The 13,937-nt window shown below is 43.2% G+C and overlaps 1 protein-coding gene across 1 annotated transcript; it reads left to right on the forward strand.

Moving 5' to 3' along the window:
• The first annotated feature begins 10,847 nt into the window (after nt 1–10,847).
• On the forward strand, nt 10,848–13,925 carry PSMD1 (proteasome 26S subunit, non-ATPase 1). Its single transcript, XM_012807975.2, is given in 5 exon segments — nt 10,848–11,070; nt 11,073–11,662; nt 11,664–11,961; nt 11,964–13,378; nt 13,380–13,925. Coding segments are annotated over 5 exon segments (2,649 nt in total). The 3' UTR covers nt 13,503–13,925.
• The last annotated feature ends 12 nt before the right edge of the window (nt 13,926–13,937 follow it).

Here is a 13,937-nt window from a genome sequence, read left to right on the forward strand (position 1 = left end):
TGCGTGCGTGTGTGTGTGCACGCACGCTTCGCACTTTACATTGGTTTACTCTTGTGAGTTTCCATAAACTTTTGTTCACATTCACAGTGCCTTTCTTTTAAAGGGAAAATTCTAAAAGTGAAGTATCTTACAAATACTTTATAAGGGGTGAGCTGTTTATGTAGAAATCAGCGTTGTTTGAGCCCACAGCAGTGACAGAAACCAGGTCTGAAGTTTTAGCATGCATTCTCTTTTCATAACTTTCCACATCACCAATTTACATTATGGCTAGAAATAAATCCCCCATGTTTATTTAAACACTAAAAGTGCAGAACACATTTATTTTATTGTATAAAACTCCACTGGAAAAATCCTGGCTGCTTAGGATAGTAATCCCCCATCCATGGACAAAATACCATCCGCATGTGCTGTTGTCTATTCTTGTTCCATTTGGTGCTGCCCTTTAACCCACCTTTACTGCAAAGCGAAGATCTGTAGCAGAGCCAGCCCTCCCCAGCCGGAGCAGACAGCTGCCTTGCCTAGAACTTGAAGGCAGCTGAAGGGCAGTCTACCCTGAAGCATTTCAGTACTGCCTGCCTCTCCACCATTCCAGCGATGTGTTTGGTATCAACCAGATGACCCTTGTTAAATCCAAATACCTTACGTAGGAGAGGAAGTCACATTTTTAAGTCATTATTCACTAGCCAGTGAATTGGTTTAAAATGCAGAATCAGGATCGTGAATAAATGAGACGGAATTTAGACTCTAGGGTGAACTGGGAGGCAGCAATGGTACCTTTACTGAGGAGCAAACTGAGTTTCTCTGCTGGACGTGGAGAAAGAAGGGCTAGAGGCAGACTCTGCCTGCTTCATAGTTTTGCCTCTAAACACTGGGGCGCCATCTTGGAAGCCCCTGAATCACAGCCAGAATTTTAGCCCAATTCTATGCATGCTGGTTCACATGCTTCTCCCATTGTGAGGAGCTGGGGATTGCCTCACGCTCACGTTCAAACAGCTTCAGAAGCCAGAGTTTGCAAGAGAGAAACCATCCAGGTTTATAGACCACAGTGTTCATGTGTCACCTTTTTATTTCTGTTGTAATTATCTTTAGGACTGGCCTAATGTTTCTTTTAGCCAACAGTGTTTTTCCAGTCACCTCCAAATAGATATTCCACTTGAGCAAAACCAGTGCTGCCCTGTAGCCTAAGCCAGCAATGGAAAGAAGAATGCCACATTTAAAAAGCAGTAAAAGAAAACAAATCCAGACAGAGAACAGATCTGTTTCTTGGGACACATCAGCCTTGCACCATGTCATCCAAGACATTTTTTATTGAAGAAGATGAACAGTGAGGTTTGGTTAGATAAGATTCCCTCATAGCTGATGTGAGATGAGATGTCTTTGGTAAGAACAGCAATAATGAGAACTTAGGCCTGGGTTGAGATTGCTGCCAAGACTCAGTTGTCGAGGAGAGTTGCATATGGGCTACTTACCTCCGGTATTCAAGATGATAGATTGTTTCCAGGAACCCAGTGGCTCTGCATTTGGGGCAGGCTGGAGGGAGGTTTCAGGGCCTACAACTTCTGTTTCCCCACCACTTGTTCTCTGGCAAAGTTTTGATAAATCTTGTTTACAATAAGGTTTAAATGATAAATGAGGTTCCTTGTGTGGTTTTGACACTTCTCCTACTAGAAATTCATGATGCATGGTATCATATTAAGATATGTTCCGCAGAGAGGAACATCAACATGTCTTTGTTTTATCCAAATGTATTTGACCATGGACCTTTTCTTGACCTCAGAATAACTATCAACATTTTGAGGCAGTGCTAGCACCATGAGGTATGCATTCCATTAAGTTAAATGATTGCATTTCCCTCCCATTCTTCCAGTGAATGGTTATTGAGGCCTAGTATGTACCGGACACACCTCCATGGAGCTTACATTATTTATGTTTCATCCACAGATTGTAGTACAGTCAATTAATAAGCATTAACCAAATGATCACACAAGCAAGGACAAAGCTGAGCCAAGGAAGCCCTCAAAAGTTCCAGGCAACTGAAGAAATCCGGAAGCAGGTGGACAGAGAGGAGGAATGAGGGGAACAGCACTCCAGGAAGAGGGAACAGTGCTATTCAAGGAAGCAGGGTGAGGGCAACCTTCCCATTAGGGTTTAGACTCTACAGGTGGGTAGAGGCCAGATAATGTCAGGAAGTTGGTGGGTGGGATTTGCTTTGGCCTGAGGGTGCTGCTGGAATGACACCACTTCTGCATTTGGGGCACTTGCCAGGTCCCAGGCAGAGACTCTTAGATCTTCTAAAAGGCCTTGTAACCGACTCTCCTCTCCCTGCCTTCCAGCAGCTTCCCAGTGTTGAATCACCACACAGACAGGCATCAGTGTCTTTGTTTTTCAGAGGAGGAAACAAAGGTCAGAAAAGCATGTGACTGTCAGGAACATTAAGCTACTCGGGGCAGAGGCAGGTGTAAGCTGAAATCTGTGTGAGTCCAAAACCACGTGCTAAACAGTCCTGAAGACAGGTGCCTGTTCAACTGGTCTGCCATCGGCCACTGCCTCCCCAGAGCACCGAGATCCTGAGGGTTCCATGGCATTCCAGCCTCTGGGAGTGGGGTAGCAGGGGTGTGACAAAGGCAGATGGCACATTCAGTGTCAGGAAGTATAGGAGTAAGACACAAGAAGGCCCCTTTCTGGACTCACAGTGCAACTCTAAGTATCAAGAATGGACACAATTGGCCAGGTGTGGTAGCTCAGGATTGTAATGCTAGCACTCTGGGAGGCTGAGGTAGGCCTGTCCCTTGAGCTCAGGAGTTCAAGACCAGCATGAACAGGAGTGAGACCCTGTCTCTTAAAAATAGAAATTAGTTGGACATTGTGGTGGGCACCTATAGTCCCAGCTGCTCAAGAGGCTGAGGCAGGAGGATCACTTGAGCCCAGGAGTCTGAGATTGCTGTGAAGTAGGCTGATGTCACAGAACTCTAGCCTGGGCAACAGAGTGAGACTCTGTCTCAAAACAACAACAACAACAAAGACACAATTTTTCATTTCATGCTTTAAAACAAGCCTGTCAACCCAAGCACAAATGGGAAGGTCAGAGTGGCCTTTGGAAGTCCTGCTCTCCTGTGGTTCTAAACCCTAACAAATGCCAGCCACCTCTAGATGCCCCAGAAGCACAACCTTGTGGCTCCTGTGGGCCTCCATGCCAGCATCTTACACCCCCTCTGGGAAGGTGGCTGGAAAGCAGGGGAATGGGGGTCAGTTGCAAGGCCTTTTAGAAGATCTAAGAGTCTGGCAGCCTGTTTCATGTGTGGAGTAAAAGCATGTCCTCAGAAAGCCCCACATCTGCCCTACTTCCTCTCTGGACTTTCTTGAATTATAAAGTGACAGACGGGCCTAGAATCCCATCCCCCTGACATCCCTATATCATACACTCACACATATGTATGTATACATGTTCATGCACACACACACCCCCTATTCTATCTCTGTGCATAGAAACATTGTATCTTGTGCCTGCTGGGGTCCTAATAGCCAGCTAAGTAGTTCCAGGAATCCTGGAGTCTTGTAGCTGACAATGGTCCAGGTTGGATATGCTCCAGTGCAATGCCATCTTTGGGGCTGACACAGCCCTACGGTGCTCCCTCAGGCTGACCAAGTGAATACTTACTAGCCTGCACAGGAAGGTGCTGGGAGGCGCCAAGAGGAAAACTAATACGTGTAGGTCCTTCCTGCCCTTCAAAACATCACTGTCTCCAAAACAACCCCTTGGTAGGGCACAGGCTTTGACTACACATAAATCTGAGTTTGATTCATGGCCTTGCTGTGTGACCCTGACAAGACATTCAGCCTCAGTTTCCATATCTGTAAAATGAAGATCTAATACCTTCCTCCTGGGGTTGTTATAGCAGTTAGCTGAGGTCTTATAAATAAATCAGTTCCCCCAGGGCTGAGCACAGAGCAAGCCCTCAATGAATGAGGGAAACTATCCCCCAGAGATCACCAGGGCCGGAGGTGGGTGCACAGGTGGGAGTAGCCAGGAATACCTGCATCAGTGTGGTCTCTGGCTCTGGTGACCCCTACCCCTTCCCACTCTGATCACCAATCAAATCCAAGAGTCCTTGAGTGAACTAGAAAGTGGCCTAGGATCTCGGCCATCTCCTTGGGCCAGGGCTTGTCTCCAGAATTGAGTTCACACAGGGGCATAGATCAGGAATTATCTTCATGGTAGTCCTGCCTTCCTCTTTTCTTAGCTGTTCTATCGTGGTCAAATCATGTACACTCCCTGCATCTTACTTTTATCATTTGTAAAATGAGAACAGTAATGACACCTGCCTTACAGGACATTTGTGCAGAGTAATGAGATACCCTACAAAAGGTGCTGCAGGGTACAGTTATGTCTTATGATGCGGAAAGAAGAGTGATGGCTCAAAAACTTACCCTCAACTGGAAAACTGCCAGTAACGATAAGTTCACAGATGGATGATTACATTATCAATCAGTTATAACTGTCTGAATTTTTCCCTTTACATTAAGTGTTCATCTCAACCGTGACACATATTTCACAGGGCATGTCCCAGACTCCCTAAATTAGATTTCTGAGAGCAGAACCTGGGATTGTATACTTACAAAAAAAAAAAAAATGTTTTAACTGTGCCAAGCCAAGGCTGCTAACCACTGGCCTCCAAACTGAGAGTGACCTGGAGTTGGGGTAGAACTCTCCAAGGCTAGCTAGCATTGAGGTGATCAAGCTGTATGTATGGCAAGGACAGAAACCTGTCCAGTCTGGTTCATGCTCTACCCTTAAATAGGAGTTAGGCTGGAGTGGGAAAAGATACATTAGGAAAGTCTGCAAATGATTTGGACCTTCTGGATTTGTCTGACTTATCCTCCAAATAACCACATTTGATTTATTCCTCAAGTTGTCACCCCCAGGTATCTCATAAGTGACTTAGGATGGCATGAGGAGAATGGCCACAGTAGGGGGAGCACACCTTCAGGGTTGAACAAGGTGAGGAGTGAGGAGACCCCCCCCCCACTACAGCCCCTTAGCTGGAAACTTCAAGTATGGACTAAAATGGCACATTTTAAAGCAAAAAGAAACATTGACCACTATTCAATTTGTGTGTCCATGAGAGATTCAGCTCATTGGTTAAGAACATGTCCTTGCCTATAATAGATTTTGCATAGTGAGTTGTTCAAAGTGTGATGTGTAAGCAATACAATTATGAGAAAAACATACTGACTGCTGTCATAGCATTCTTTTCCCATTCTCTTCCCCTTGGGACATTTTTATACACTGCCATTTCATATACATTGCCATGTTATTGTCCCAAGGATCTTGGGAGCTCCAAGGGAAGGAATCTATCAATGAAACTAATGCAGAATTCTCATGTTTAGTGGGTGCTCATCAATACTTGATAAAATACTGCATAACATGGGACCTTGTACTTTGTGTTGCTAAACCTGGTTCCAAGACAGGGCTGGTTTGTTTGCAAGGAACCACCCCAGCACCTTTCATCAGGCTGTAACAAAACATCTGCGGGAAGCCCCCAGAACTTTCTCTGGGTTGCTTTCTATTGCTGCTTGCTGAGGTAGTTCTTACTGCCATCACCTGAGTGCCAGGATATGTGGGTCTCTAGAGACCAGGTCCCTGGGATTTATTTTCTCTTCCCCTTTTCCCCACAGCACAGCAGGTAGAGTGTTGGCTGAAAGGTGCACACTGTTTGTAAAGGGCAAGTTAAATTCCAGTGTCTCCATTTACTCAACTCACTGGGCACAGGTTTGAAGCAATGAGCAGTCTCTTGACTGCTACCAGGAGTGGGATCCTTCTTAGCTCCATCCTTTGAATCCCAAACTGTCTTGATAATTGACCTTGCTTTTGCCATTTTGTTTTAAGATCCCTGACTTCTGGAGAGAGATAGCAACTTCCACCCAGGATCTGAGTTTCTCTCCTGGAATTTTCTCTCCTTATAACCACTGAGTCCAGTACCAACCAATGCCAGTAAGTGCAGTGTGGTGTAAGACCTAAAATTAAGGCTCAATATTAGGTGCTGCCTTGACATCTCATAAAATCCAGAGGTCCTTGAATGGCCTAACTGCAAGTTGCCATTCTGCTCCTTTAGATAAAGTATCCTAGCCAAGCAACCCTCCTTATCAAAGTGACCAAGCACAGTTCCTGCTTATCCCTGACTAGTAGCTTTCAGTTCCCTGCCAGCCCACAGAATTATTCAAACAAGCCAATCACATCCTCCCACAGGAATCAGGAGGCATCATATCCTCTTAATACTATGGAGTCTGCCTCCCACAGCCCCTCTTCCATTCACTGTGCTCCCAGATGTATCCCCCAAGTGGCCCTGCACAACAGGCAGGGCCTGTTCTTCTCCCCCAGGCCATAAATACAAAGGGTGCCCAAAAGTGTATATACATTTTAAGGGAGGAAAAAAGTATTAAAATTGTAATGCCCAAGTCACAATTGACTTCTGCAACCACAAGAGATACATGATACGATATATAAGATAACAAACGTTCTTGGTATCTATTGAGTATTACAATTTTAATACAGTTTAAATTGTAATGCTCGCTATATACTGATAACAAAAGATGAATACGAGTCACATTGAGCACCTCTTGTTATTGCAGAAGTCAAATGTGACTTAATATTACAAATTTAATATAGTTGTTTCCTTCTTTAAAATGTATACACATTCGGGGGCACATTTTGTATGTAATTTTGTGTATATGACTGATAAATTGCTATTGCTCTCATCTGTACAGTGCTGGGGGTTGGGTACTCAGCCATCCTTCCAATCCTAGAGCAAGAAGCTGTCCCTCACCAGTAGGGTGAAGAGGTGATGAAAACAGCTCTCCCACACCTTTCCTGAAGTGAATCCCATGGGCGTTAGTCCTTGTGCCCCCTTGCAGTGCTGCTGAGCCACACCTGTTCCCCGTGGACTTGGAGCTGCTGCTGCCCTTCTGCAGTGCTCTAGCTGCGCTGCCCACTCTCCTGCTCAGCAAGTTTCCTACTCTCTAAGAGTATTCTAACTCCCAACAAAAATGACATGGGAAAGACACAGCAACAACTTCTTTGAAGTCAGTGAAAAGTAATTGAGTATTTCACTTTCTTTCTCTAGCAACTAGAATATTCTCCAAATCCTCTTTAAGCCTACCCACAGACACCCCACAATCCTGAGAGTCATCCACACAGATTCTGAAAGTAAAGGGAGTTTTTTTATGAAAACCAGATATGTCATGAAGATAAACACACAGTAATACACCTTTACCAAAAAATCCACTACTCTGAGTGAGAAGCACTTCATTTTTTGCACTTTCCTGCAATACTTAAGCTGACTAAAAAGTTCTCCTGGTAGGATATGTTATTAAGTGATCAATCTGCTTCTATTATTCAGTTTCTGCAGTGGGCCTTGACATCCTGTCAGAAGCCTGTGTTGCAATTACTGAATTTTGGTGGCCTTCCCATATTTCAGAATGTAGATCTTCCTTCTATAACTTCATGACCATTTGAGCAGTCCAGCTAAAGATTAAAAATTGATTGATTTAGATTAGTCAGACAATATAAGTGATTATTGATCTAGGCCAAGTTTAAAAGCAAATTAAGAAAACATAAAGTGACAAATAATTTTATAAAATAGGTAAACTTCTGCAGGCTTAAATTTTAAATTCCTAAACAAAGTTAAAAGCCAATTTGGGGAAAAGATGAAATGTATACAGCTAGTAAAGTGTTCATGGTGTTATTATGAAAAGAGCTCTTACAGTAAAGACGAAGATAACTGCTGCCCTAGAAAGGAACTATTCCAACTGGAAAGTCATTCAAAGATATGATTAGGTAATTCATGAGAGAAGAATCACAAATTACCAATAGGGCTATGTGAAATGTCCTTCCCCTCTAGCAAACAATTAAATGCAAATTAAGGTCAGAATAAGGTACTACTTTTTGCCTGTCAGACTGGCAGTGAGTGGACTCTTCCACCTTGTGTCTCAGCGGGAGGCAGGGTTCATCTCCCTCCACAGAGGTAGGAACTCCACCTGAGCTTGTCCCTCCCCCTGGGCATGGGCTCTCAGATGTGACAGCAGAAGACTGTGTGCCAGAGGAATAGGCAAGACAGCAAGCAAGTAACAGCTTCTTTGCAACTGGACATGGGAAGATTGGGCAGAGAAGAATCTGGGCATCTCTGGCTTGTGGGCTCTGCCCAGAAGCATCATTTTGGGGATGCAAGGAGACAGCAAGAGACTTCTGGACCCAAGAGGAGGACAAAAGCAGTGGAGAACTGGCAAGTGGTTGTATTCGTTCTGTCTGAGGTCGTGGCTGCAGTGGCTGTAACTACAACAGCATCAAGATTACAAACAGAGAAAGCCTTCTCTGTGGGCACTTGGAGTGGGCACTTGGTTGAACTACCTTGGGAGAACTTGTGGAAGAGTGTGGATGACTTTAAGATTGTCTAGGGGCCCAGGACTGAGCCGCTGAGTGGGAAGGCAGCTACTATTGTTTGGCTGTGGGCTGCCCACACAGCCATTGTGGGAGAACTGTCCCTGAAGGCTCTGCCCTGAGGGTTGCAGAGGGAGGTTGGGGCTTCGAGACCTTCCAAGAGTGATCTAGTGACTGAGCAGCACCAAAGGCCAGGATTGAGATGTTGGGGAAGCGTGGAGATTTCAGTGTTTGGCAGTAGGAGGGCTGCCTTGCAACCTTGGCTATCAGGAGCACAGAGTTTGGCTCACTGGATAAGTGGGCAGCCACTTCATGAGCGATCCCAACAGTAACTGCTTTCCTGGGAAAGCTCCTGCTTAGCCAAGGTTAACGGCTGAAAGTGTCTTTTAAGCAGGCTGAGGAGAGAGATTTAGGCTCTCAACCCTGTGGGGTTTGAGAAATCAGCAGAGGCCTTCAGTCTTCATCTCATATAGCTGTATCAGCACTGTGATTAACACCTCATACCGCAGAAGATCACCTGTTGCCCAGACAATATACAGCAAGACATATATACTGCTTTTTTTTTAATTTCAATATTTTCCCTCTAGATTTTTCTTTTTTTTCTTTTCTTTCTTCATTTTTCTAATTTAAATATAATTTTCCATTGTTGCCCTCTTTAATAATAAGAGCTTTGTTTTTGCTAGTGTTTTTGCCCCTATTATTTGGTTTTTCCCCCAATTTTCTCCTGTAAGATTTTCTGTTTGTTTTGGTTTGATTTATATTTTTGTCTTTCCTCTCTTACTGGTGGAGGTGGGGTAGTGTGTCTGAATAAGCTGGCAAATAGCTGCTGACCTCAAGGGAACCACCCAACTCAGCACTCCCAGAGGTTGGGGGGTTTAAAGGTTGGTTCAAAGTACTTTACTGTACACCTTTATTACTCCTATCTCCCACTTTCTGTGCCTCTCATCTTTTTGTCAATATTCTCTTTTACTCACCCCCTCTCCTTTCTCTTTTTTTTTTTTTTTTTTTTTTTAATCTTTTTTCCCTTCTTGCTCTTCAGTCTTCTCATTCTTTTGGTCCTGTACCAAAAGGACTCATCGAAACCTTAGGCCAGAGGCACAGTAACTTAAAGAGCAAGAGGAAGTGAAAGGGAAATTAGGGCAAGGAAACAGATAAAAGAAAATACTCATGAGGAAGAATCAGCAGAAAAAACCTGGCAACATAAAATACCAGTCCAGAGCAACCTCCCCCCCCCCAAGGGGCCATGAGGTAGCTACTGCAGAGGATTCCACCTATGAAGAAATGTTAGAAATGACAGAAGGGGAATTTAAAATACAGATGATGAAAACAATGAAGGAAATTGCTGAGGAAAGTGGAAAATAACCGAAAGGAAATCCAAGAACAGAATCAAATAAGATATGAACGATATGAAGTATATAGAAAGAATATAGCAGAGCTGAAGGAATTGAGGCAGTCAATTAGGGAACTTAAAGATGCAATAGGAAGTGTCAACAACAGATTAGACCATGCAGAAGAAAGAATCTCAGAGGTAGAGGACAAAACTCTTGATACATCTCAGACAGTTAAAGAGGCAGAAAAGAAGAGAGAGAAAGCAGAACGTTCACTGACAGAATTATGGGACTTTATGAAGCGTTCAAACATACGAGTTATAGGTATCCCAGAAGGAGAAGAAGAATGCCCCAGAGGAATGGAAGCCATTCTAGGAAATACTATAAATGAAAACTTCCCAAATATCACCAAAGATTCTGACACACTCCTTTCGGTGGGATATCGGATCCCAGGTCACCTCAACTCAAATAGAGCTTCTCCAAGATACATTATGATCAACCTGTCCAAAGTCAAGACAAAAGAAAAGATTCTGCAAGCTCCTAAGAGTAAGCGCCAATTGACCTACAGGGGCAAATCCATCAGGGTGACTGCAGACTTCTCTAATAAAACTTTTCAAACCAGAAGACAATGGTCATTTACCTTTAATCTACTTAAACAGAACAATTTCCAAACCAGAATTATATATCCTGCTAAGCTAAGCTTTAAAATTGATGAAGAAATCAAATATTTTACTGACATGCAAACATTAAGGAAATTTGTCACAATAAGACCAGCTCTACAGGAAATACTTCAACTTGTTCTACACACTGACCATAACAATGGACCACCAGCAAAGTAAGCGCTCACAAATTAAAGGACAGAACATAGCTTCCACAATGATGCAGAAGATAAAACTCAACAATGGACTTTCACAAAATAAGATGAATACAATCCTCCCACACTTATCAATTATCTCAAAAAATGTCAATGAATTCCCCACTGAAGAGGCATAGATTGGTTGATTGGATTAAAAGGCACAAGCCATCCATTTGCTGTCTGCAGGAAAAGCATCTAGCTTCAAAAGACAAATTAAGGGGGTGTAGTCATGATCATCTCAGCCGCTGGAATTATTTCTCTTCCAGATGAAGAAGAACCACAGCTTAAGGAATTTGCACTACACAAATTGAATGCAGTTGTCAATGACTCCTGGGCAGAAATTTCTGAGTCTGTAGACAAAATAGAAGTTTTGTACGAAGATGAAGGTTTCCAGAGTTGGCGGTTTTCAGCCTTAGTGGCATCTAAAGTATTTTATCACCTGGGGGCTTTTGAGGATCTCTGAATTATGCTCTTGGAGCAGGTGACCTCTTCAATGTCAAAGATAACTCTGAATATGTGGAGACTATTACAGCAAAATGCATTGATCATTATACCAAACAGTGTGTGGAAAATGCAGATTTGCCTGAAGGAGAAAAACCAATTAACTAGAGATTGGAAGGCATTGTGAATAAAATGTTCCAACGATGTCTAGATGATCACAAGTATAAACAGGCTGTTGGCATCGCTTTGGAGAGACAAAGACTGGATGTCTTCGAAAAACCCATACTGGAGTCGAATGATGTTCCAGGAATGCTAGCTTATAGCCTTAAGTTATGCATGTCTTTAATGCAGAATAAACAGTTTCAGAATAAAGTTCTAAGAGTTCTAGTTAAAATCTACATGAACTTGGAGAAACCTAATTTCACCAATGTTTATCAGTGCTTAATTTTCTTAGATGATTCTCAAGCTGTGAGTGATATCTTAGAAAAACTGGTAAAGGAAGACAACCTCCTGATGGCTTATCAGATTTGTTTTGACTTGTATGAAAGTGTTAGCCAGCAATTTTTGTCATCTGTAATTCAGAATCTTCGAACTGTTGGCACCCCCTATTGCTTCTGTGCCTGGATCCACCAATACGGGTACTGTTCTGGAATCAGAGAAAGACAGTGATTAAATGGAAACAGAAGAAAAGACAGGCAGTGTACTTGTAGGAAAAACACCAGAAGCAAGTCCAGAGCCCAAGGACCAGACTTTGAAAATGATTAAAATTTTAAGTGGTGAAATGGCTATTGAGTTACACCTGCAGTTCTTAATACGAAACAATAACACAGACCTCATGATTCTAAAAAACACAAAGGAGGCAGTACGGAATTCTGTATGTCATACAGCAACTGTTATAGCAAACTCTTTATGCACTGTGGGACTACCAGTGACCAGTTTCTTAGAGATAACTTGGAATGGTTGGCCAGAGCCACTAACTGGGCAAAATTTACTGCTACAGTCAGTTTGGGTGTAATTCATAAGGGTCATGAGAAGGAAGCTTTACAATTAATGGCAACATACCTTCCCAAGGATACTTCTCCAGGATCGGCCTATCAGGAAGGTGGTGGTCTCTATGCATTGGGTCTTATTCATGCCAATCATGGTAGTGATATCATTGACTATCTGCTTAATCAGCTTAAGAATGCCAGCAAGGATATTGTTGGGCATGGTGGCAGTTTGGGCCTTGGTTTGGCTGCCATGGGAATCGCACATCAGAATGTGTGTGATTTGCTGAAAACAAACCTTTATCAGGATGATGCTGTCACAGGGGAAGCAGCTGGCCTCACCCTAGGACTGGTTATGTTGGGCTCTAAAAATGCCCAGGCAATTGAGGACATGGTTGGCTACGCACAAGAAACTCAACATGAGAAGATTCTATGTGGTCTTGCAGTTGGCATCGCATTAGTAATGTATGGGAGGATGGAAGAGGCTGATGCTCTCATTGAATCTCTCTGTCATGATAAGGACCCAATTCTTGGTTGGTCTAAAATGTATATTGCAGCCATGGCCTATTGTGGCTCTGGTAACAACAAAGTTATTCGACACCTGCTACATGTTGCAGTAAGTGATGTTAATGATGATGTCAGGAGGGCAGTAGTAGAATCACTTGGGTTTATTCTATTCACGACCCCTGAACAGTGCCCCACTGTTGTTTCTTTGTTGTCAGAGAGCTACAACCCTCACGTGTGCTATGGAGCTGCAATGGCCTTGGGGATCTGCTGTGCTGGTACAGGAAACAAGGAAGCTATTAATTTGCTAGAACCCATGACAAATGACTCTGTGAACTACGTGAGGCAAGGGGCACTCATAGCTTCAGCTCTCATTATGATCCAGCAGACTGAAATCACTTGTCCCAAGGTGAATCAGTTCAGACAGCTATATTCCAAAGTTATCAACGATAAACATGATGATGTCATGGCCAAGTTTGGTGCTATCCTGGCCCAGGGCATACTGGATGCAGGTGGTCATAATGTCACAATCTCCTTACAGTCCAGGACTGGGCACACTCATACGCCTTCTGTGGTTGGCATTCTTGTCTTTACCCAGTTCTGGTTCTGGTTTCCTCTTTCATACTTCCTGTCATTGGCTTATACCCCTACCTGTGTCATTGGCCTTAACAAGGACTTAAAGATGCTGAAAGTTCAGTATAAATCAAACTGTAAACCATCTACATTTGCATATCTTGACCCTCTGGAAGTACCAAAGGAAAAGGAAAAGGTTTCTACTGCTGTGTTATCTATAACTGCAAAGGCTAAAAAGAAGGAGAAAGAAAAAGAAAAAAAAGGAGGAGGAGAAAATGGAAGTGGATGAGGCAGAGAAAAAGAAAGAAAAAGAGAAGAAAAAAGAACCTGAGCCAAACTTCCAGTTATTGGATAACCCAGCTCAAGTTATGCCTGCCTAGCTTAAGGTCCTAACCATGCCAGAGACCTATAGATACCAGCCTTTCAAACCACTCTCCATTGGCGGCATCATCATTCTAAAGGATACCAGCGAAGATATTGAAGAACTGGTAGAACCTGTGGCAGCACATGACCCTAAAATCGAGGAGGAAGAACAAGAGCCAGAACTCCCAGAACCATTTTAATATATTGATGATTAAGGACCAGAGGACTCACTTGGCTTATCTGAAGAAGATTGTCCAGGCTCATAATGGAAATGCCTGAGAGGAGATTCATGCTGAGACCTATTATTCAACGCATGTACCATTGCCTCTGTGCTGACCTGAAGAACCTTGTCTCCAAGTCTTTGGTTGAAGAGAAGATATATGTCTATTTAATGTGCTCTTTCACAGAACTTGGTTTTCAAATAAATATATTAAAATCTCAAAAAAAAAAAA

The sequence above is a fragment of the Otolemur garnettii genome, unplaced genomic scaffold, assembly GCF_000181295.1.
Source record: "Otolemur garnettii isolate 467f Iridium unplaced genomic scaffold, OtoGar3 scaffold00081, whole genome shotgun sequence".
NCBI lineage: Eukaryota > Metazoa > Chordata > Mammalia > Primates > Galagidae > Otolemur > Otolemur garnettii.